Here is a 23,241-nt window from a genome sequence, read left to right as displayed (position 1 = left end):
TTCTCTAAATACCCTTCCTTTTCCCCTCTATCCTCCATTGGGTGGTATCTTGGTAGCCATTAAGAATTTGGAATAATCCAAGGACAAAGCAAAAGCTTACAGTACTATGGAAGAAGCATAAAATTTACAAATAATAAATGAACGAACAAAGGCTTGGGAGACAATAGGTCACTATCCCACATAGGAGAGAGAGAGAATAGTAGTAGTAGAAGAAAGATAAACAATATTTTAGATCCCCGCTTTTGCAATAAACATCAGATTTGTAGAAATTTTTTACTAACATTTAAATCTTTTTAGATGAGGTATTTGGGGATAAGTTTATATTATACATATTTCATCTATTTGTTTCTATTGCCAGCATTTGAGGGGAGCAACCATATGTCAATTGTCTTATATTCCCAGAGTCGAACACAGGGCCTGGCTTATCACGAGAATACTATAAAACTTAATTGTGTCATCGGGGTGAGGGTTGGAATAGAGATGAAGGACGGGTAAGACTGTCTATTGTGCATATTAACTGATGGTTTTCTAAAAACTGAAAACAGAATTTTCTAAGGAGTAATCAAAGCTTAGCTGGTATCCAAATGAAAGCAGCAAAATGTCATATATTTTTATATATTCTTTTATTATATATACACTGACACACTCATCCCCCACATACCCTGCAACTCCCCCCCACACATACATATGCATAACTTTAAAAAAATAATTTCAAATGTTATAAATGGCAAAGTTTATAGAGTCAAAAATAAATGCCTCTTTCACCCCAATCTGATCTCTGGTCCTCTACAAGAAAACATCTGAAGATGTTTTATAGACAAATAAGCACACAGGTGCATATTTAGTATTAACACATAGGATGGCCGCGGACGACACAAGAAGTTTGTACCCATCACTACTTTCTCCACATGAAGATGAAGAATACGAAACCTGCATTTCAAGCTGGTATTTTTCATTCAGTTCACAGCAGAATAAACTGGGAAGCTTAAATATTATCAATTGCTACACCCTGATATTCAGACTCAGTAAGTCTAAAGAAGGGACAAAAATTATGTGTTAAAAAATATTCCCCAGGTATTTCTGATTACAGTTTGAGAACGACTATCCTAATTAAATCCTGGGTTTACTTCTATTAAAACTATCTGCATATACATAGCTGAATTCATTTCGTTTAGAAAAGAGAATTATTTGACCTGGTCTATATTACTCAGACTTATTATAGAGACACATAGGATTTATAGAGTAGTTCCAAATTTTAACACAATGAGCAAAAATATCTAGATCTTTACAGAAAAATGCTGCTTGACAAATTCACTTTTCTAGAGTATTATACCCTTCTGGGTTAGAATAGTTTGAGAATAAATCTGGTTAAAAGAATAAACAGTGGTTAATGTAAACAACACTTGGATTAATTCTGATCTATTTCTCACTTGCAGACCAAGATTTTAGGCTATGAATATAATTTGACAGGTCCCTTCAATTAGTTTATGAGGTTAGGCCACTGCCAAGCTCCTTGCAGGAATCATAATTCAAAGCATTTTCTCTTCCTCATTTGCCTACTGAACAAATAAATACTCAATACATACAATGTATCATCATGTTAAACCTAAACTTTAGATCTAAACATAGTTTTAAGAGTAATAAGAATGAAGAACAAAGATTACATTTAGACAAGGACCCTCACCAGTGCACACCACCTACAAATACAGAGTAAAGCATGATGAAATCGTACCTTCTCACAGCAAAGACGATTCAGATACGTTGACGGGCGTAAGTTCATGGTGCTGTGTCCTGCCTCCTACGTGTGTTCATCCACCATTAGAAATGAACATGAGTGCCGTGCAGGGAAGGCCTTTGTTATCATCAAACTCCCCTGTGTTATTACTGCTGCTAGAAAAGTGATTTCTCTGATTTTCAGCTGGGCTGGGAGAACACAGAAGCCTTTCTTTTATACCAACCACTTGCACATTGCTTCTAAAATAACGTGTCTGTGATACCACTCTACAGGAACACACAAAAAGTGTGCAACAAATGTGAAGAGATTATTGGGTTGAATCTGGGAGTCACTAATATGGTCTCAAGCTTATTTGTAACACATGTATAAAACATGATATGCAAAATATTATGAGTATATGAAACATATGGTTATTAAGGGCGAATTCTAAGCCAATCAATAAGCTTCCTCTTATTTGAAGGTGTTCCTTCTGATGGGGATGACAACTCCCTGTGTAGGAGGAGCAACTGAACAATATGCATCGCTGTGACAGAGTCACGGGTTGACGAGACACATCTGATGAGGATCGTTCTCTTTAAACTTGTTCACGTTGGTGAAGGCAGTGCCTTCATGGCTGCATTACCCAGGCCTAAAGTAGACGCCACCAGCCTAACTGCCAGACTAGGATGTGAGGCTGCCTAATTGAAAACATTTTGAGCATTTAAATAGCCCACTGTCACTGGTATATACATTTAAGGAAAGGCTTTTTCAGTGCTCTTATCTAAAAATTGTGGATAATATTACCTGCTCAGTCAATTTCACAGGATTCTCATGAGGATTAAATTAAGTAATGGATGGGCAAGAGCTTTAAAAATTATAGCGCACCTGAAAAAAATGCAAGTTATCAATATTGTTGGAAGACCTGTTAAGGAGGGAGAACAAAGGATGAGCTAGCTCCTCTCCCATGTTCTCTCTCTCAGCTTCTGACACCAATGTCCATCTAATCACTAAATGTAGATTCCAAGAATCATCCTCCCTATTATTCCCTCTATTCGAATAGCAATTAAGTGCTGCCAATGTTTTCATCAAAATAATTATTGAACCTGTTCTCTCTGGTCTTCCTCAATTGCAATCCTGATGCATACTCTCCTTAAATAGTCTTCAGCTAGGATCCCTAACTCCTTTCTTATAGCCCTCAAACCTAGCCCTAAATACATCGAAGAATAGATGGTCAAAATGATTATCTGATTATGAACATTTCCTTCTTCAAAGGCATCCAAGGTTTCTGTTCATGTTCAGGCTTCTTAGCATGAGAAGAGAGCATTTTCTGTTCCCAACTCCCTTTGCACATTCTCTGCAACCATTCACACAAAGTGCTTACATGTCTCCTCACCACAAATGGTATTTCATGTCTCTGAGCCTATTCCATACCATCCTCGCTATCTAGAGATGTCTTCCCATCACTTAATACTCTTCCCTCAAGACTTAGCTGAGATAACACGTCATCTGGGAAATTTTTGCTTGATGCCACCCTCCCCCAACCCACAGCACCATTCTCTAAGGGCTTCTATAAAAGCCTGTGTCTAATTGTACCTCTGCACTTTCTACATCTTTAAGGATTGGCTGATTTATGTGTCTGTCTCTTCTAGATGGGGGATGTCTTGAATCACGGTCTGTGTCATACTATCTTTAGGTCTCTGTGCTGCAGGCACATAGTGAACCTCAATAAATACCTATCAGGTGTGAGCAAGGAAAGCTGTGGGAAAAAGAATGATGAGGAAATCATTAATGATTTAGGAAAAGGGGATGGCATAGAGAAAGTATAAGCAAGTCCCCTGTAAAAGGGAGGTAAAAAATGAAAGGGGACAAATAAAGGGGAAGAATCATTGGTGAGATATTGATAAAAATGGCCATATAGAAGATACAAATGTTGAAAGGAGAGATAGCAGAAGGGTAGAAAAATACAGAGAATGCGTGGATGGACAATAAGACTATTACACGATAAGATAAGAGAAGCAGACTGTGGGAAAAAAAGGACAAAATTGACAAATATAATCCAATGTATTGAAGGCAGAGAAGTGGAAGGAAAGAAACCAGAAAGTGTGTTGACAAGTACTTACCATGGAAAATAGCAAACATAAAGTAGCCATCTGGATAGTAGAAGAAAAAAGGGAGAGCCCAGAATGATTAAAGGAAGACAAATGATTTAATGACAATACTAAGGAAAGGACATTTAAGACAAAAAACCAGAAACAAATACAAACAAACAAGCAAAACCCTAGAGACAAGAAAGAATAAGAAATTATGATTTGGAAATACATTAGAGATTGTCTTTTAAATGCTGGACCATTGTCTGTTTGTTAGAATATAGAATTTGCTAAAAACAATAACTTAAAAGTATCTCTCTTTATTAAAAGTAAGGGACAAATAGTATATATACCCCAAATCGGCAAGTCCACTGGCACTGCAGTCATTAAGAGACTACTGTAAAGCTACTCATGTCCTTTTTTGAGGTTAATTTTTCTGTGTACCTACATAAAGTGAGCTTTGCTCTCATCAAGAGCAATTGTGATTCAGTATGTGCCCTAAGCTGTAACAAATGACCAGGTTTGAAATACAAAATGTTTCTTTCTCTGGGTGCACTGTAAAAGACTATCAGTCCCCACTGGCATCTTAGAGTTGCTTCATTATACAAGGAGAAAATTGGAAGAAAAGTACCACGGGCAGATGTCCTGCATGCTGTCAGAGTAGGTGACAGTTATGTGATGTGACTCACCTTGACATCTCTTGGTATTCCATTACAAATCTGAGAGATTGTGTTTTCACCTGTGGATTGCAATTGCCTCAGGTACCCAGACACTATCCATGTTCTTCAGCAGAGGTCAGCCAATACTCCTTGTTAAACACCAAACACATGATGGCCAGCTGGCAAACTGACACTCCTGCAATGCTCGAATCTGCCCTTTCTAATCTAGTATTTTGTAGGAGGGAGACCTCAAGGGATATCATGATGTTAGTTATGGTGTTCCTACAAACGTAACCAGACAGATTACTTTTTTTTTTTTAATGTAGAGTTTCATTGCTTTATGATCACATTTTCTCATCCAGAAAAATCAAGAGCATACAAACCAGATTTTATACTTACTTAAAACAACACCCTTAACTACTTTCCTAGTTTGAAATGTATTAGAAATGCCTGCTTGAGGAGCTTGTATCTCATTTCTGGCAAGAATATAACTTATTCTTCTTCCTATAGGATTTGTATCACCTCAACTGTACTTCACCCTTTGGCTCCCTTTTAATATTACTGAACAATAAATTCATATCTGTGATGACTGATCCATGTCATTTTATGGCCAAAATATTTTCAACCTGTCTGTCATTAGGTGTTGACGATAAATTTTCTAATTCATCCACCGCGCATCATGTGGGTGTGTCCCAGGTTCTCTCAGTTTAGGTTTTGTGCGATTCCGTAAGGAATTTAAAATACCACACCAACGCTCTCCTAAGTCTTTTTCAAATTATTTTCTAAAGAATTTGAATTCATTTGAAAGTAATAGTCACCATTTATTGTGTCCTTACTCTGCACCAGGCATTTTTTATATGCATTATTTATATAATTTTCACAGCAAACATATCAGGGAGGTTTTGCTTTCCTCATTTTAATGCCCCCCCCCAAAAAAAATGAAGTTGAGATAGGGCAAGTTCTGTGTCCCCACCACAAAAAATATCTAGTGACAAAGTCAGGATTCAAATCTTATGTGTTACATTCCAAAGCCAATATTTATTGCCAAACACCAGACAAAAAATATATATAAATCACATTAATTTATTTGTTTTTATTTTGGTATCTCTAGTGATAACTTATTGAAACTTTCTTCTAACAGTATAAAATGTTCTAGCCTCTACTGAAAAATAAAATAAAATAAAATAAAATAAAATAAAATAAAAAAGAAACTGTTAATTGCTCAAACCCTGTGGCTATTATTTCTCTCTATTGCAGATGAGGGTATTGTGGTACAGATTCAAAGTTAAATTTTCATTCCTGTTTTTGTTATATGTAAGAACTTCTAAAAATATGGGTATAGCTTCTTTTAGACCACTAAGCTCCAATCTGGGGGAAAAAAAAAACAGGGAGGGAAGTACAGCTATATTTTCCATTAAGACATGGCAGGTTGGGTCTGCAGGCATTCCATGAATACCTATAAAATATTCCTATTCCTGGGAAATTAAAATACCATAAAAATTATATTTTATCACATTCCTATAAGAAGAATAGACAATGTACAAGAACATTTTAATAATTTATGAAAGAAAAGCAGACTAAATGAATATTTGATATTATAATATTTTAAATTTTTAAATAGATTGTAATATCCAGACTATAGTTTCCTTTTCTTCTTTTTTTCAGACAGCCTCCCTTGAAAAGCTCATTGACTCTCACAGCTTTAGCAATTATCTCTCTGAGAATAATTCCCAAATTTGGATCTGTACCCAATATTACCTTGAACTCTAGTTCCTTTTTCCAATAGGAAATTAGATAGTTCTGCTTGCATGTTTTATCTGAAATCCAAAAATCTATACTTGAACTCAATATCCTCAAAATTACTTTTCCTAAATTCACATCCCAGTTAAAAAAAAATAGCACCATTGTTTTTCCTTATTTTTCATATACAACACGAGAGTCACCTTACATCATTTGACTTCCTCAGGTTATTATACGGTGAAGTTCCAATTCCAAGCCCTTCGTGATGTGTTCCCAACGCACCCAGTGCTCTCTCCTGCTACTTTCCTTTCTAATCATGCCCTACATTTCATATTCCTTCTCTGGGGTGCTTTTCTTCCTCTTCACCTAAGAAACTCCCACTCCTTCTTCAAGATTGAGTTCAAATAATTCCTTTTCTGTGAAGACTTTATTAATTCTCAGTGCATAGCTGGTCATTTCCTGGGTTCCTAATTCTTACCTTATTCCTTCACTAATTTCTATAAGTCCTTGAGGGTAGACATTGAATCCAAATCTAGATTTTTTTTTTTTATGAAGAAGAGAACCCAGTGTATGATAGGTAGGTGCTCACTAAATATTTTTAAATATGTGCATAAATGAGTACATGAATGAGCAAATACTTCAATGAATCTTTGACATCTTTTATGTCTTTTTGGCCTTTATATCATTGCATTTTGGTTTGCCTTCAAACTACGTACTTGGAAAAGAATCCACAGATAGCTTTAGTATCTGTTTAAACTGAAATATCAAGACTTCCGTGAAATATCTTACGTGAATTAATTCAGCTTCTCTTTCCAAGGCCATGATATGCTAATGAACTTTAAAAACACTTTGTAGGTCCCAAATAGTTACAATAAATTATTCTTAAAACAAGCTTGAATAAGTTCCCTATATATGTGAGTAAATTATGGTAAATAGAAATGACTTAATGTTCAAAGGGCAAGATAATATATTTAATACTTTTTTTCCTACAAATAATTTGTTTTCATGTTTTTTTCTATTTTTCTTGCATAATATCAATTATATCAGATCGGAAATTTGATGGAACCCTTTCTTGAAGTTTTAACTTTTCCCTGTAGGACATAAGGAAATATTATTTGAAGACAATGACGGAATTTGGGGGGTTCAGGATGTTTTCCTAAGGAAACCTCAAGTTCATCTCTCCCTTCCAAAGCATTTAATTGCCAAAAATATCTAATTTAAAACACTGTTTCGGGTTCTACAATAATGGAATTGTGATGGCTCTTTCTCTTCCTTCTTTCTTTTATTTGTTTTTCTTTTGTTATTATATACAGACAAAAAATATTTGAATCCAATAAAGTTCCATGAATTAGAATCTGTGACACAAATCCTATATTTATTATAAAAATAGAATCTAACACAATAAACATTAAAGTTTGAAAGCCCTAAGTAAGTTTCCATGGAGAAAGTAAAATTAAACAGCCACTCTGCCATTGTATGAGCAAAAGAAGGCAGCCTCTATCATCGTAATTACAGTAATAGTGATAATTAATATTTATATAGTTGCACCTGAATGATCAGTGCCTTTGTTGGAAAGACAAACCAGAAATGACCTGGTTAATGAGTCTGTGACAGATAAGGTAGGGGCACTGAGATCAATTCCCACTCAGAGTCACAGAATATGGTCACAAAATGTAAATTTCAAAGATGGCCTTCAAGGTAAGTATTCATTCCAAGTGAGGGATGGAAACTGTAGAGGCTAATATTTGTAACAAAGGTAGAGAACCCTGGGTGAAAACTTAGAGGAAGTAAGAGAATTTAACTAGAGAGAGGATCCCTCTCACCCCAAATTAAAAATGACTTAAGCAACTATATACCAGAGTAACAGGAATTTAGTATCTCTCTGAGGTTCCCTCCCTCTGGAGCATCTCCTGGTACAAAAACAGACTTGATCATAAGAAAAGATTGGATGAAACTCCAATCTGAAAGCCCAAGCAAAGGACAGAAGACAATGCTTGGTGTCATGTGGGCATGAAGAGACAAAGAGATCAAGATTTTCAAAGAGAATGGTTATCATATAGACCAACTGGTCTAGGTTATCTAAGAAAAAAAAATAAAATGGCAACAAATAGGGGAGAAATCGAAGGATCTGAGACAAGAGAACATAAAAAGGTTGAGAATAAGGCACTAAAAGTTTTGGAAGTGAGGGAATTAGAAACAGGAGTGAGAATTCAAGATATCAAATGTGGGGGGAAGATCCTATTTATAGAATATGTTCATCAGAGTACTGTAAAAGAGCAAATAAACTCCAAGCTGCACTAATTAAGAGTTCTGAAACACAGCAGGAATAAGACTGATAAAATTAGTTATATTCATAGAGGTCTTCTATTGGAATGTTTCATTTTTCCTTTTTTTTTAAACAGTTACTTTTATTTTTATTTTTTATTTCTTGTACTTAGTATTTTTTAATATAAATTCAATTACTTAACATATAATGTATTACTGGTTTCAGAGGTACAGGTCTGTGATTCATCAGTCTTATATAATACCCAGTGCTCATTATATCACATGCCCTCCTTAATGTCCATCACCCAGTTACCCCATGCCCCCACGCCCCTCCCCTCCAGCAACCCTCAGTTTCTCTCCTATGATTGAAATTAATTACTTTTACTTATTTTTAAATATTTATTATATTATGTTAGTCACCATACAGTACATCCCTGATTTCTGATGTAAAGTTCGATGATTCATTAGTTGCGTATAACACCCAGTGCACCATGCAATACGTGCCCTCCTTACTACCCATCACTGGTCTATCCCATTCCCCCACCCCCCTCCCCTCTGAAGCCCTCAGTTTGTTTCTCAGAGTCCATAGTCTCTCATGCTTCATTCCCCCTTCTGATTACACCCCCTTTCTTTATCCCTTTCTTCCCCTACGATCTTCCTAGTTCTGTTCCATAGATGAGAGAAACCATATGATAATTATCTTTCTCTGCTTGACTTATTTCACTTAGCACTATCTCCTCCAGTGCCGACCATGTTGCAGCAAATGTTGAGAAATCATTCTTTTTGATAGCTGAATAATATTCCATTGTATATATGGACCACAACTTCTTTTTTTTTTTTTTATTATATTATGTTAGTCACCATACAGTACTGGACCACAACTTCTTAATCCAGTCATCCTAATTACTTTTAAACTCATTGGATCATTGGTTAAGGATAAAGATTATCACAGATTGCTTTTTTTCTTAAAAAAACAAATATTTTGTTTTTGAATATAAAATTAATTCAATATTGTTTATACAATTATCTATAAATCACCATCCCAAAGAAATTATTATCAGTTAAATTTCTGATAGACGGAACATACAAATGGACAATGGCCACACTAAATATGACAATAGAGCTTTGACCCACAAACCGCAGCAACTAGGTCAAGAAACCAAACCACAGGCTCTCTAACAACGACAAAGAATGGGCAAGCCTTTGACAATGACAGCTGGTCTACCTATATTTGCCTCGCTTTAAATTCAGCAACAATCAGAGAAAGCAAAGTATGTTCCCCAAACATGATGCCCTGCTTCTAGTTAGCCTGCCTGCCTCTTTCTTATGTCAACAATCTCCAATCAGAGATGCCTAAAGGTTTTTTTTTTTTTTTTCTATTTTAAAGCTTTCTGTCTTCTCTGCCTGCCTTTGACTCTCTGCCAAAAGCAAGTGATGGTAGGTACTTTGTTATAGCACATTCTGAATAAATAGTCTTTGTATGTTCTCATTTGGGTGGTCTTTGTTTATGCCCACATTTCCAATAGTTTAATTGTCTGTGCTTAAGACAATGTATAATTTAATTCTATCCACCTGTAATCTCTGCATTTTCATACAATACAGGACAGTTTTGCCACTTGGAAATTGACACAGCTGTCTCATAAATTCACTACAACCAGACATTGAAATGCCAAATTTCAGGGAAGAGTATCTGTGCTCTCACTCTCAGTCGATTTTAATAAACAATTACTAAGATGTTATGTAAGCTGAATTTTTACCCATTACTTATCATATCAAAATATATGTAAATTTTTATCATGTAAAAATAACTGGCATACAGAATCATTCTTATTTATGTTAAAGTATTTCTCCTTGGCATTACTGAATGGTGATTCCAGTGATTTAAGACTTCACAAAATAAAACAAACCTAATTTTTACAGGGAGAATATTCATGGAAAAGTCAAAGATAATACCTTATAATTGCTCTCACATACTGCCCAACAAGAAAAAAAGTGAGCCATCATCATAGAGTACAGAAAAATAACTCTTTCTCCCTGATATATTTATTTCAAATATAAAATGAATGTCTTTTTAAAGTTATTAATTGGAAAGCCAGAAATGTTTTTTCAAAATCTTGGGCATAAGTAGCCCAGGTGAGAAAAACATTCAAATCTTTAATTTCCCTATTTATATCTCAACTCCTAGCAAGATTCTGCAGTCTCTCAGAGCTGAATTTCTGCTGCCACCATGTCTACTCCTTTCTACTATCATTCTTTTAGATCTTTTTCTTTCACCTCTCTGCTTTGCTGCCCATCTTCCTATTCTCCTCACCTTCTCCCATTGTATCTTATGCTGCTCTAGTTCAAAATCCTCCACTGTAGGTATTAGTACATCCTTAATACCAAGGACAGTGCCTGATATTCAGTAGAGATTACATAAATGAACCAACAAAAACTCTAAAAAAGCCTACAAATTTTGTCAAAATAATACATTTTTTAAAATATCACATTGTGTCTTAAAATATACAGTTGATGAGGATGGATCTAGCTCCTGGTTTATTTCCAAATAAATAGTTTTGAAAATAATAGTGCTTAGGGGCACCTGAGTGTTTCAGTCGATTAAGCGTCCAACTCTCGATTTCAGCTCAGGTCATGATCTTAGGGTCATGAGATCCAGTCCTGCATCTGGCTCATGCTAGGGGTGGAGCCTGCTTAAGATTCTCTCTCTCTCCTCTCCCTTTGCCCCCCCACTTGCACAATAATAATAATAATAATAATAATAATAATAATAATAATACTTAAAGCAGTATTACTTTAGGTATTTTCAATTTTTTAACTTACTGACATTAAAGTTGATACACTCTTAGAAATCATAATTTTTTGACAAAGATGAATATGATGGTTTTTATTTCTTATTCAAGGGGGAGTTATCATTTTTTATCTTTTTCTTCATAATTTTTCAGCAAGGATTAAAAAATACATCCTAAATGATCATACAAGGTACAATTAAATATCTAGGAAGTTTTACCTAGAGCCTGTCTCCTGTTCAGATGAGGAAAAAAAATGAGATGTTCTCAAGAGTTACATAAACCATGAAATGTGGGAACTGTTTAGGTTCAGTCAAGATACTGCTTGGATACTGCTCAGAATTTACCTGAGGTGAGAAAAGGAAAAGAGGGCACAATTTATGAAGAAAACATTCATAAATAATCTAAACTCTAAAATATCATAAAGAGAAAACTTTCACAATCCTAATAAATCCTAGTGGGTTTCTGGGTTCAGATGACAGACTGTCACATGTATATAATTTTTCTCTTTCTCCAAGTCCCACTAAAACTACAGATGCATTATTTTTTTCTTTTAAAGATCTAAACATTCTAGGATGGAAAGAACAGAATGGGACAAGAGACAACAGCAAGAACTATTAGGAAACTAGAAAGCAGATGACAAGTGGTAAATTATATAGTCAACCTGAGAAAGCCAGAGTCCAAACCAGCAGTGGGAAAACTAAGGATGAAACTGACTTAAACAGAAAGATTCATGGATGACTAAAATTTGGGGTGAAGGGAGGGACTGTAAAAGGCAGTTTGGTCCCCTCACCTACTCCACACCACTGAATATCAGCTTCTCCCTCACCTCCAGAAAAGTCTAGAGATAATTCTCTGAAAAGAGTAAAACAGATGGTCTTTCATCGGAGGTCTGTAGACTTACTTTGCGGCGGAGTACCTTTTACTGACGACAGGGGTATTGAGTGAATGCATGAATACTTAATAGTAAATGGAGAGACTTCCAGCCCTTCTACTCTCTGCATCTCTGCCCCCAGAACCCTTATCTTCCAGGCAGGAGTTTGGAAGATGCTTTCCTGGGAAACTAATCAGTACAAGGGAAAAACTTACTTCCCTCTCGCAAATCTTAAGTCCTTAAGTCTGATTCTAGAAAGTACCAGATTCTGAAAAAAACGGATGCTGAGTTTTAGAAGATTCCATAGGCTCACTGAAATAATGTAACATACATTGTGTGACTATGTGGATGGTCTTTCATCAGGGAGAAATCATGTTTAAAAAACTAAAACCTGACTTTTCTGCTCTGGAATGAATGTATCACAATGGTAGTGACAGAGATGCTTCATTCCATTTGTAACTGTTCACAGACAACCAGAGTAAAATCTCTGTGTCTCCAGTTAAGACTGGAAGAAGTACTAAATGGTCAGTGTGCTGAAGGGCTTGTGCCAAGGCTCAGAAATAGCTACATCAGATTTTACAGGAGTATTTTTTTCCATTTCCTGGTACTGTACTTTCCAGCAATTTACAAAGTTTCTATTAGCCTATACCAGAATTTCCAAAGCCTATCTAATTATATGGGTTTCCCAATGGTGGTTAGACCCCCACGGGTTGAGTCTCAGCTAGTGCCATCCAAAAGTGCTATCATTCTTCCTACGTATATTAGGTTTCTTTTCCTTCTGTCATGCCACCATCGTGATCCCAATTCTTGAATAGTTCCCCATTTCCTACTTCTTAAAACAACAACAACAACAAAAACTCCTGTCCATTTTCTAAGGTCTTTTTATAATCTATCACTTTCTTCATGCTCATCTTAACTTCGTATTGGATTTATATAGTTTTCTTAGAGTCCCCCAAATGGATCTGACCCATTCCCACCTTCTAGCCTCCACCTTTGTGGGTTTTCTCACTTATATCATCTCCTTCCACAATCTAATCTCCGTATTTCATTCAAATTTTAATACAAACTTCACCTGTTCATACTTTTGTTCTCAGCTTACTCTATTCCCCATGATAACCCCCCTCTTCTGAAATCCTACCGAGTTACAGCTAGAACATACAACACATTATACACAATTGTTATTTCCAATTGGTCTGTCTTCCCCATGAGGAAAGGACTGGGTCTTGCTCTGTGTTTAGCAAGTGGGTAAAGACCTGTAATACAATGAGTGGGTACACAGATTCTGAAGCTGGACTCACTTCAATTCAATTTCAACTTCATTTGTGTATCCTTGAGCAACCTATCTGACCTCTATGAATCTCAGTTCCTTTAATAATAGAATGGAGAATGTAATAATCAAACTGTACTGAGGACAAAAATGAGAAAACATACTTATTTATCATAGTCAAGTACACAGTAAGCATTATCAAAGTTTACTATTCTTATGCCTCTTATTGATAATAAAATAGTAGTTAAGGAAAATTAGAATATTTAGTGACACTTTAGAAAAGATAATGTATATTTTTTTCTTTTTATTATTTTTAAAAATATATAACCATTTAAACTCTGTGTGTGGGACAAAGATTGTACTATTCTACCAAATATCTACTGCTTGTTAATAAACACTGCCCTGCCAGTTAGGACCCCCATCCTTACAGGTCCCATTTCAAAGAAGCTAAAACAACAGCAGTGAGAGAAATGTGACGTGGGTGGAACTTAGAAACAGCCTATATATAAAACGGATAAATTTAAGGCTCAGAAAAACATTGTAGTGTCTGAAAAAAAACCTCTTAAAACAGAACTGGGAATAAAAAAGGAGTGAAAAACAGGGTTGTATCCATTTTAAAACAATTGGAGATTTATCACATTCTATACGAACTGAAATTAAACTGAATCTGGATGCAATTCAAGTACAAAAGATTATCAGAGTCCAACATTCAATTTTGCTACTCTTCCTTTATGGCAATTTGAACACATATTATTCCTGTCCTGTGGACACCTTTGGCAGTGACACCTATGGATTGTGAGAAAGTTGGGCTGTTTAGCTTTTGCAAAACATGAAATGTGTCTATTTTCCAATGAGTTACCACTCTGTGGAGTTGTGAATCCTCTTCTAACAGTCCAGCTACAGATTACAAAACCCTCAAAGTCACTGAGCATCCTTCCCAAAGACATATTCAGCATTCTTTTCTAAGTTTGCTCAAAGTATAGCTTTGGGAGGGAAATAGAGCAGGAAAAACTGCATTGAAGTCTGTATTTTCATCACTTGTTGGTGACATATCCCTACCTTTCCACTTTTGGTTCTATTTCTTGACCTCATTTCCCTCCTTTCCCGTCTGGACGCAGTCAGTTGTTTCAATATGTCTTTTCTAATAGTTTAAATTCTCTCATCCCTTTGAATCCTGCTGCAAATTCCTTTCCATCCTAGGAATTCAGATAAATCCAACTTTCCAGTTTTCTCAGAACATGTGAAAGGAAAATCTATTCACTCTGTTCCTAATGAATATTTTAGGTTTCAAACTGGGTGATGAACCATAAATGAATTAATGAATGATCTTCTTAGTTGACTAACTTTATAATATCTTTCTGTGTCTTTATTCAAGCTCTCATTCTATGTTTGCCTTTTTATGCTTTCTCATATTCCACAGTTGACATTGCCCTGCAAATGGAAGTCATCAGGCATTTACACCATCAAATTCCCTCTATTTATTCATACATTTCCTTCCTCCGTTATTTTTTTTAGTTTTTATTTTCACTTTTTAAAATATGAATTCTAGTGCAGTTAACATACACTATTATAGGGGCACCTGAGTGGCTCAGTAGGTTAAGAATCCAACTCTTGGTTTCAGCTAATGTCATGATTTCATGGTCCTGAAATTGAGCCCCATGTCCACGCTCAGCACGGAGTCTGCTTGTCCCTCTCCCTCCCTGTCTTCCCTTCCCTCCACTCAGGTGCACCTGCTCTTAGGCACATGCATTCTCTCTCTCTCTCTAAAATTAAATATATATATATTTTAAAAACATATTATTATATTAGTTTCAGGTTTACAATATAGTAATTTAACAGTTTCATGCATTATTTAGTGCTCATCACATTTCCTTCCTCTTTTAGAGAGAGATTTCCTCCTACTTTCCATGGTTCCTTGAAAAAAGATTCCTATACGCCTCTATGTAAAAATGATAGAGGCACCTGGGTAGCACAGTCAGTTGAGCATCTGACTCTTGATTTTGGCTCAGGTCATTATCTCAGGTAATGAGATTGAGTTGCACTTTGAGTTGCACTCCACGCTCAGTGCGGAGTCTGCTTGTCCCTCTACCTCTGCTCCTCCCCCCACTCTCTCTAAAATAAATAAATAAAATCTTCACAAATAAATAGATAGATAGATAGATAGATAGATAGATAGATAGATAGATAGATAATGATAGTTTTTTTGACATCAGTGATTATGGTATTGTTGTACTTACATTTTTTTTAACAACTAAGCTTCCTACATTTACATATTACAAATACTAATGTATCTACTATGATTTTAACATGTTTTTAGTTTTTTTATGCACTCCCCATTTTCTTTTCTAATTTTATTCTCATTTTCTAACTTCCAACCTCTCTATATTACTTTCATCTACTGATATGTTAATTTTGTGTTAGAGCTTTCTCAGAAATTTAAAAAGACATTATACGCATTCTTTAGGTAGCAAAGTGTAATGTTATTTATACTAATGTTAATGTTCTCAATTCTCCCTGAATATAAAAGTAGACCATTTCACTCTGATCTCCACCAATTACAGGGTCCCTGCACAGGGTGGTCACTTCAAATGGTCTTTTCTCTTGTCATTGTTGTTTTTCTTCCAAGGCCTATTTGAATATACCAACAGTTTTTCTGATTTCTTTGCGCATCATTGTTTCTTGCATCTTAATGCTTTACTTTAGAGGTAGCATTTCTGAATATATGTAATTTGAAATCCATCAGTTTAATAGGTCATATCCTTGCGGTCTCTATCTCTTAAAGATAACCATTATTGACTTAAACTCCAAGGAAACAAAACTTTCTTATTGCTCCTTCAAGCTGGTCCATGGAATTATTTCTAGTTTCCTTTTAGAGGCATAGCTCTTGACTTTTGCAAGGATCTTGCTTCAAGCTCCCCTGACTATATGTTTCTTCTTAATGGCACATGGGCATTAAAAATTAAAATCTTTAGTGTTCAACCCTTAAGATCTATGTAAGGGTTAAGGAAGAAACAAAAGAGTGGGTTTCCCTGTCAGAATGGCTAAAATCAAAAACACAAGAAACAACAAGTGTTTTAGCAAGGCAGTGGAGAAAAAGGGAGCCTCATGCACTGTTGGTGGGAATGCAAGCTGCTGCAACCACTGTGGAAAACAGTGTGTAGGTTCCTCAAAAAATTAAAAATAGAGGGCTACCTGGGTGGCTCAGTCAGTCAAGTGTCTGACTCTGGTTTTTGCCTCAGGTCATGATCTCATGGGTCCTGGGACTGAGCCAGGTGACAGGTTCTACGCTCAGTGCAGAGTCTGAGGATTCTCTCCCTCTTTCCCTACCCCTACTCTTTTTCTCTCTCTCTCTCTCAAATAAACAAATAAATCTTTAAAAAGTTAAAGATAGAATTGCCATATGATCCAGTAATTTCACTATTGAGTATTTATCCAAAGAAAACAAAAACACTATTTGGAAAAGGTAATATACACCACCATGTTTACTGTAGCATTATTTATAATAGCTTGATATGGAGGCAACCCATGTCCATCCATAGACGAATGGATAAAGAAGATGTGACACACTCACACACACGCAGGAATATTACTCGGCCATAAAAAATGAAATCTTGCCATTGCAACAACATGGATGGATTTAGAGGGTATAATGCTAAGTGGAATAAGTCAGTCAGAAAAAGACACATAGCATATGATTTCACGTATATGTGGAATTTAAGAAACAAACCAAATGAACAAAGTAAAAAAGAGGCAAACAAAAACGCAGACTCTTAAATATAGAAAATAAACTATAGAGAATTACCAGAGGGGAGATGGCTGGGGGGATGTGTAAAATAGGTGATTAAGGTGATTAAGGTGATTAAGAGGATTAAGAGTGCATTTATTGCACTGAGTAATGTACAAAATTGTTGAATCATTATATAGTACACCTGAAACTAATATAACATTGTATGTTAATTACACTTGAATTAAAAAAATAAACTTAAAAAATAAAAAAGTGTATTTCAAGAGCTTAAACTTATTTTTACTCCATTGTTGTTTGGGTTTTCATTTGTTTATTCTTGGTTCCTTCTGAATTCAAGTTGCAATTTCTTTTTTTCTCTTTGATTTATTAATTAATTTAAATTATTTTAAAAAATTTCCTAATTCATTCAACCAGTATATATTATATACTGTCATATATACATACGTGTACACATGCTATAATATATACAGCTACTTTGTATACATACTGCTGAGGTTGTTATAAGTTCTGGGTATAAAACAATAAAGTCAAATTTCATACTTTCATACATCTCATAGTCTGTTAGGGATATAGAGGCAGAGAATATATATAAATAAATGGGCTAGATAATCCAGGATGTAGGAACTGCTAAAAAGAAAGTTAACAGGATCCTGTGATATAGAGACAGGTTGGGAAGGAAGGCTACATTGGATGGCCAAGAAAGGCTTCTATGATAGAACATTTCAGCTAAGACAAGAAGGAACAGCCATTTAAAGTCATGAAGGCTTATCCTCATATCTGTTTTTGTTGTTTGTTTGTTTTCCCTGTTTCTCAGTGTTTATGCTCTACTTCTTTATTTCATTTTTGGTTATAGCTTTTTATTCCTGTTCTCCAATTTCATTCGATCCCTTCCTATTTCCTCTCTCCCTTTAGAAATTTCAAAATCTTGTCTTAACTGTACCTCCTTTAAGTTACTATGTTGAGTATCTTTATTTTCTTATCCACTAGTTTCTCACCCACCTCTTTTAATGACTGTTTTTCTCTTTCACCGTTTAGTGAAGTTACTCAAACAAAAGTACCCACAAATTGAGAACTGCCAAAATTATACTATCTTTTTAATCTTCATTTTTTTAAAAGAATTTATTTATTTGAGAGAGAGAGAGAGTGAGAGTGCGTGCTAGCGCATGATGGGGGAGAGGCAGAGGGAGAAGCAGATTCTCCTCTGAGCAGGGAGCCCCACCCAACGGGGGGCTGATCCCAGAACTCTGGGATCATGACCTGAACCGAAGGGAGATGTTTAACTGACCGAGTCACCCAGGTGCCCCTTCAATCTTCATCTTAACTAAAATTTCTTCAAGTAAAACAACTCATTGATCACTCACTGAAACTCCCTTAACTATGGCCCAGAATCCTTCTCATGTTACAAATGTTCTTATGATCACTTGAGTGTTCTGTTTTTATGGAATTCTATTTCCTCTGCCCACTTCTTGGAAGTTTGCTTCTCATGGCTTTGTCCTTCATTATTTATACTTCTAGTTCTACATTTTGCCTATAAATATATATATACACTCTAAATATTTACTAAATATTTAATATTAAAACAGCTCTTAGTTTAGATATCTTTCTATAATGTGCTGCTTTCCATATAAATCTGTGGACACTTTAAACCATGCCTAAACTCTAATTCAACTTTTTATAGGAAATGTTTCTTTTATGCATGTTTCCTATCTAGGTTAATTGTATCAGTGTCATAATAAAATATTATTTATTAATCTTTATTTTCAGAATCAACCTATAACATAAGCATAGGGGATTTAATTATTGAAAAGAATTTAAATATTACTTAGTAATGTAAAAGAAGACGTAGTGGAGAGAAGTTGGGCTATGAATGAGATACAGAATGGACCAGTAAGAGGCAGAAGAGGAACGTGGGAATCTTTTTGTCATACATAATTGGAAGTTGAGATATAACCAACACATATAACAAAAAACCAGTTATGAATAAAATAATACTTTCAAGGATTATAAATAAAAACAATGAAAATATATAAATTCATTAAACTAAGGAAAGGAGGGGGGAAAAGAAGATGAAGTCCTCTAAGTTATCTGCATTCTCATTTGTAGGAAAAGCCAATAAATTATATCTTAGAGAAGAAAGAATATTGCTTAGAGGTATGGAGATAATTGCAAGAAATGAAATCATACAAAGTTAAAAGTACTTGCCTCTCCTTTGTGGAGGTAAGAACTGCTTTTCATAAATCATTATAATTTAGCTGGTTTCACTTTGCTCTCTCTCTCCCTTTCACATATATACATACACACACACACACATACACACACACATATAGTGGGTGTTATTATATTATGTATAATATATTAATATTTTTATATATGAGGAAAATGTGTGTATGTTTAGTGTTGTCTGCATCAAATTCCTAGGTATATGTTAACATCTTTCAATACATAAATTCAAGTTTAGTCTTATATATGAAAATATTTTCAATTTATACTTTTAAATATTAGTTGTTTTATTATTTCTTAAATCATTCTTCAAAGGGTCTGAGTATATGTATACTGGAGCTTCTTTGCCTCCTCTCCATTTCAGTCTTTTTTTCTCTTTTCCTCTTTCTTTACTTTTATCTCATCACTGTCTCATAGTTAATCTCCTGCTTGTTTTCAATGCCCCTTTGGAATTTTTATTTGAATCTATTTTCCTTTGGACACTTTATAATTTGTCGTTTTTGATTTTTTTTAATTCTTTAATTTTGATGAACTTGTTACATTCCTCAGCCCTTTTATCATTCCTCTTAGTTTTTGATTTCAAGTCCAGATTTTAAGAATACACACCTCCAACTTTTTACTATTTGAATATAGTTGACACAAAATTAGCTTCATATGTACAACATATTAACTCAAATTCTCTGCACATTTCTCTATGCTCATGTAGCTACCATCCATTACCATACAAAGCTATTACAATACCATTGACTATATTTCCTGTGCTGTGCCTTTCATTCCCATGACTTACTCATTCCATAACTGGAAGCCTGTATCTCCCACACCCCTTCACCCATTTTGCCCAACTCTCAACTCCCTTCCCTCTGGGAACCATCAGTTTGTTCTTTGTATTTATAAGTCTGATTTTGCTTTTTGTTTATTTATTTGTTTTGGTTTTTAGATTCCACACATGAGCAAAATCATATGGCATCTGTCTTTCTCAATCTATTTTACTTACATTAATACCATCTAGGTCCATCCATGTTGTTGAAAATGGCAAGATCTTTTTTTTTTTTTTTTAAGGCTTTGCCATCTTCCATTGTGTACATATGCCACATCTTCTTATCTATGAATGGACACTTGAGTTGCCTCCTATCCTGGCTATTGTGAATAATGCTGCAATATACATTGGGGTACATGTATCTTTTTGAATTAGTGTTTTCATTTTCTTTGGGTAAATACTCAGTAGTGAAATTACTGGATCATATGGTATTTTTTGAAATTTATTTCAATTTGGTGTGTTGCATTACAGTTTTATTTTTCTGTTTCTGTCTTTTTGGACATAAGGGTCTCATCGCTGAACTGTTTTGATTATCCTCTCCCCCCCCAGCTTTACTGAGGCATAATCGAAAAATACAACTGTAATATATTTAAAGTGTACAGGGTAGGGATTTGATATATGTTTACATCATGAAATGATTACCACAATCAAGTTAAGTAATACATCCATCAGTTTATATAGTTGTCTTTTTTTGTGTGTGTGAGAATGCTTAAGATTTACTCTCAGCTAATTTCAAGTATACAATACAGTATTATTAACAATAGTCACCGTACTGTATATTAGATCCTCAAAGCTTATTCATCTTATAACTGGAAGTGTGTGCTTTTTGACCAACATCTCCCCATTTCCTCTACCCCTCAGTCCCCACCATTCTACTCTAAGATTCTGATTTCTTTTTAAGATTCCACATAAAAAAATATTCCATATATATAAAATATTCCATCATATATATTCCATATATATATGTAAAGAAAATATTATATATATCATATATATATGATATATATCATTCTTCTTTTGAGGGACACCAACATTGTTTCCATATCTTGGCTATTGTGAATAATGCTGCAATGAACAGTCATCATGATACCCTCCCTATAACAAACCTATCTTAAAAGTTTGTCCAGTTTTATAAATTTAAGTTACTTTATTTTAAATTATTTTAGGTTGAATATTATTCGCAGATTTATGGGTCATATTTTTTATGGGGAGAAATTGGCAAATTATCTGCTCATGTCTTTTGTCCATTCTAGAATATTTGGTTTTTTATTCTTTATAATGTCTTTAAGTATTTTTTATATATAAATGACATCATGTTTTTGTTATTTTTTTGTTACAAATGTTTACCCAATTATCCATTTATATTTTGATATTGTTTAGGACATTCTATTGATCTACAGAATTTTTTAATGTAGTTCAATTTAATAATCCTTTTTATAAGTTCTTCCTTTTTCTCCAATGCTTAGAAAGCCTTTCTCAATCTTAATATAAGTAAAAGCTTTGTGTACCTTTTTTCATTTGTTACGATTTTAAACTTACATTTATTACTCCATCTAAAATTTTTATTTGTGTATAATGTATGGTGATATAAATGCATGTTTTGCTAAGTGTACCAGGTCTGCTTCAGAGTATTCTTCTGCTCTGTGGCTTTTAAAATTACACCGACACTAAATTACCTTAATTATTGTAGTTTTGTATATTTTAGTAACTGGTAGTGCAAGAACTATATTATTTCATTGCTCTTTGGCTAGCTCTATAAAATAATATTTTGACGCTATAATAAACATTGTATTGCTTTCAGAATTTACACATAATGTATGATTCTTTCCTGTATATCATTAAGTCACCATGATTTAAAATATATTTGGTGGATATCTCAGTAGCAAAAGATAAAACTAATCTTGATGACACATAAATCATTACAACTAAAATTATGCAGCTATGGAAATCAAGTATTCAGATTATTCCAACCAAAATCATAATTTGATTTACCAATTTCTTTGTAAAATAATAGGCTAATATGAAACGCAGAAAACATTCCTAAGGTGAGAGGATATAAAGGAGATTTCTAAAATCATTTTCTGGCCATTTATGAGAAACTTTGCCATATTTATTTACCAAAACCTCTAGAACTACACACCTACAACTTTCTAATTTTATATTATTTGCGTTTCTCCCACCATTTGGTTTTTAGCAACTGCCACTTAGAGAGACTTAGGTTTCACTACTGTGACAAATGTTTCTACCCATTATAAGTGTTATGCATCATTTTCCACATAATTACCTTGTGAAGTCTGTCATCTCCATCATAATCATACACATCTTCTTGGCCAGAACAATGATATCATTGCTGGTATCATCCCATATCTCAATCTCAGCATCCAGTTTACTCTTTACTTTCTTGAAATCAGCAACTTGCTCAGCAATCTTTTCCTTTTCTGCCTCAGGCAACTGAGTCATCTTAGCCTAAAACATGCGATAAGTAGATTAATAATCATTACACTATGTCAAAAAGCATTTTAGGAAGAAGTGGTCATTACAGGATATTCTTAAACTTGCTCATTTAATAACAGAGACATGTCATAGTTTTTTTAAGTCATATAATCAAAACTTTCTAGGCTTAATTTTTCCTATGAAAAATCTATTAAATTATAAATGTTTGCTCTAGAACTACAATGTTAAATTTGAGAATAACAATGTATAATTTAGTATCTGGACATATTTAATTCTGCTCCTTAATATAAATGTGAGACTTTTCAAATTTCTAATGCAATACAATTTTAAATTAATTCAGGCATAATATAATGCATCTCATATATTAGAAAAGAATATACCTTATTTAATTGTACCAATAATATGCTTCAAAAGTAGGAGTATAACAAAAGTATCTGGAAATGTCTATTGACATTATAATTTCTATTTATCCATGTATGTATATACATTCAGACAGATCCTTACACAAACACTGAATATATATTGGTAAACAATAATAGTATACATTTACAAATCATATATATTAGATAAGCACATGTTTAAAATCATTAGGATATATATGGGCATTTTGTAC

General features: G+C 34.3%; 1 protein-coding gene across 5 annotated transcripts in view; it reads right to left on the bottom strand.

The window, feature by feature from the left end:
- The window catches only part of CTNNA3 (catenin alpha 3), a 1,641,479-nt gene that overhangs the window by 118,802 nt on the left and 1,499,436 nt on the right, over positions 1–23,241 (bottom strand). For all 5 annotated transcript variants that reach the window (XM_045783571.2, XM_087863076.1, XM_087863075.1 and 2 more), the window contains one exon: positions 22,459–22,640. In XM_045783571.2, coding sequence (XP_045639527.1) covers positions 22,459–22,640 — 182 coding nt within the window. The remainder of the gene's footprint in view (positions 1–22,458; positions 22,641–23,241) is intronic.

The sequence above is a fragment of the Ursus americanus genome, chromosome 6 (assembly GCF_024610735.1).
Source record: "Ursus americanus isolate L20-20 chromosome 6, mUrsAme1.1.p, whole genome shotgun sequence".
Lineage (NCBI taxonomy): Eukaryota > Metazoa > Chordata > Mammalia > Carnivora > Ursidae > Ursus > Ursus americanus.
Note: the sequence above shows the minus strand (reverse complement) of the source record. Positions and strands in the feature narration are given on the sequence as shown.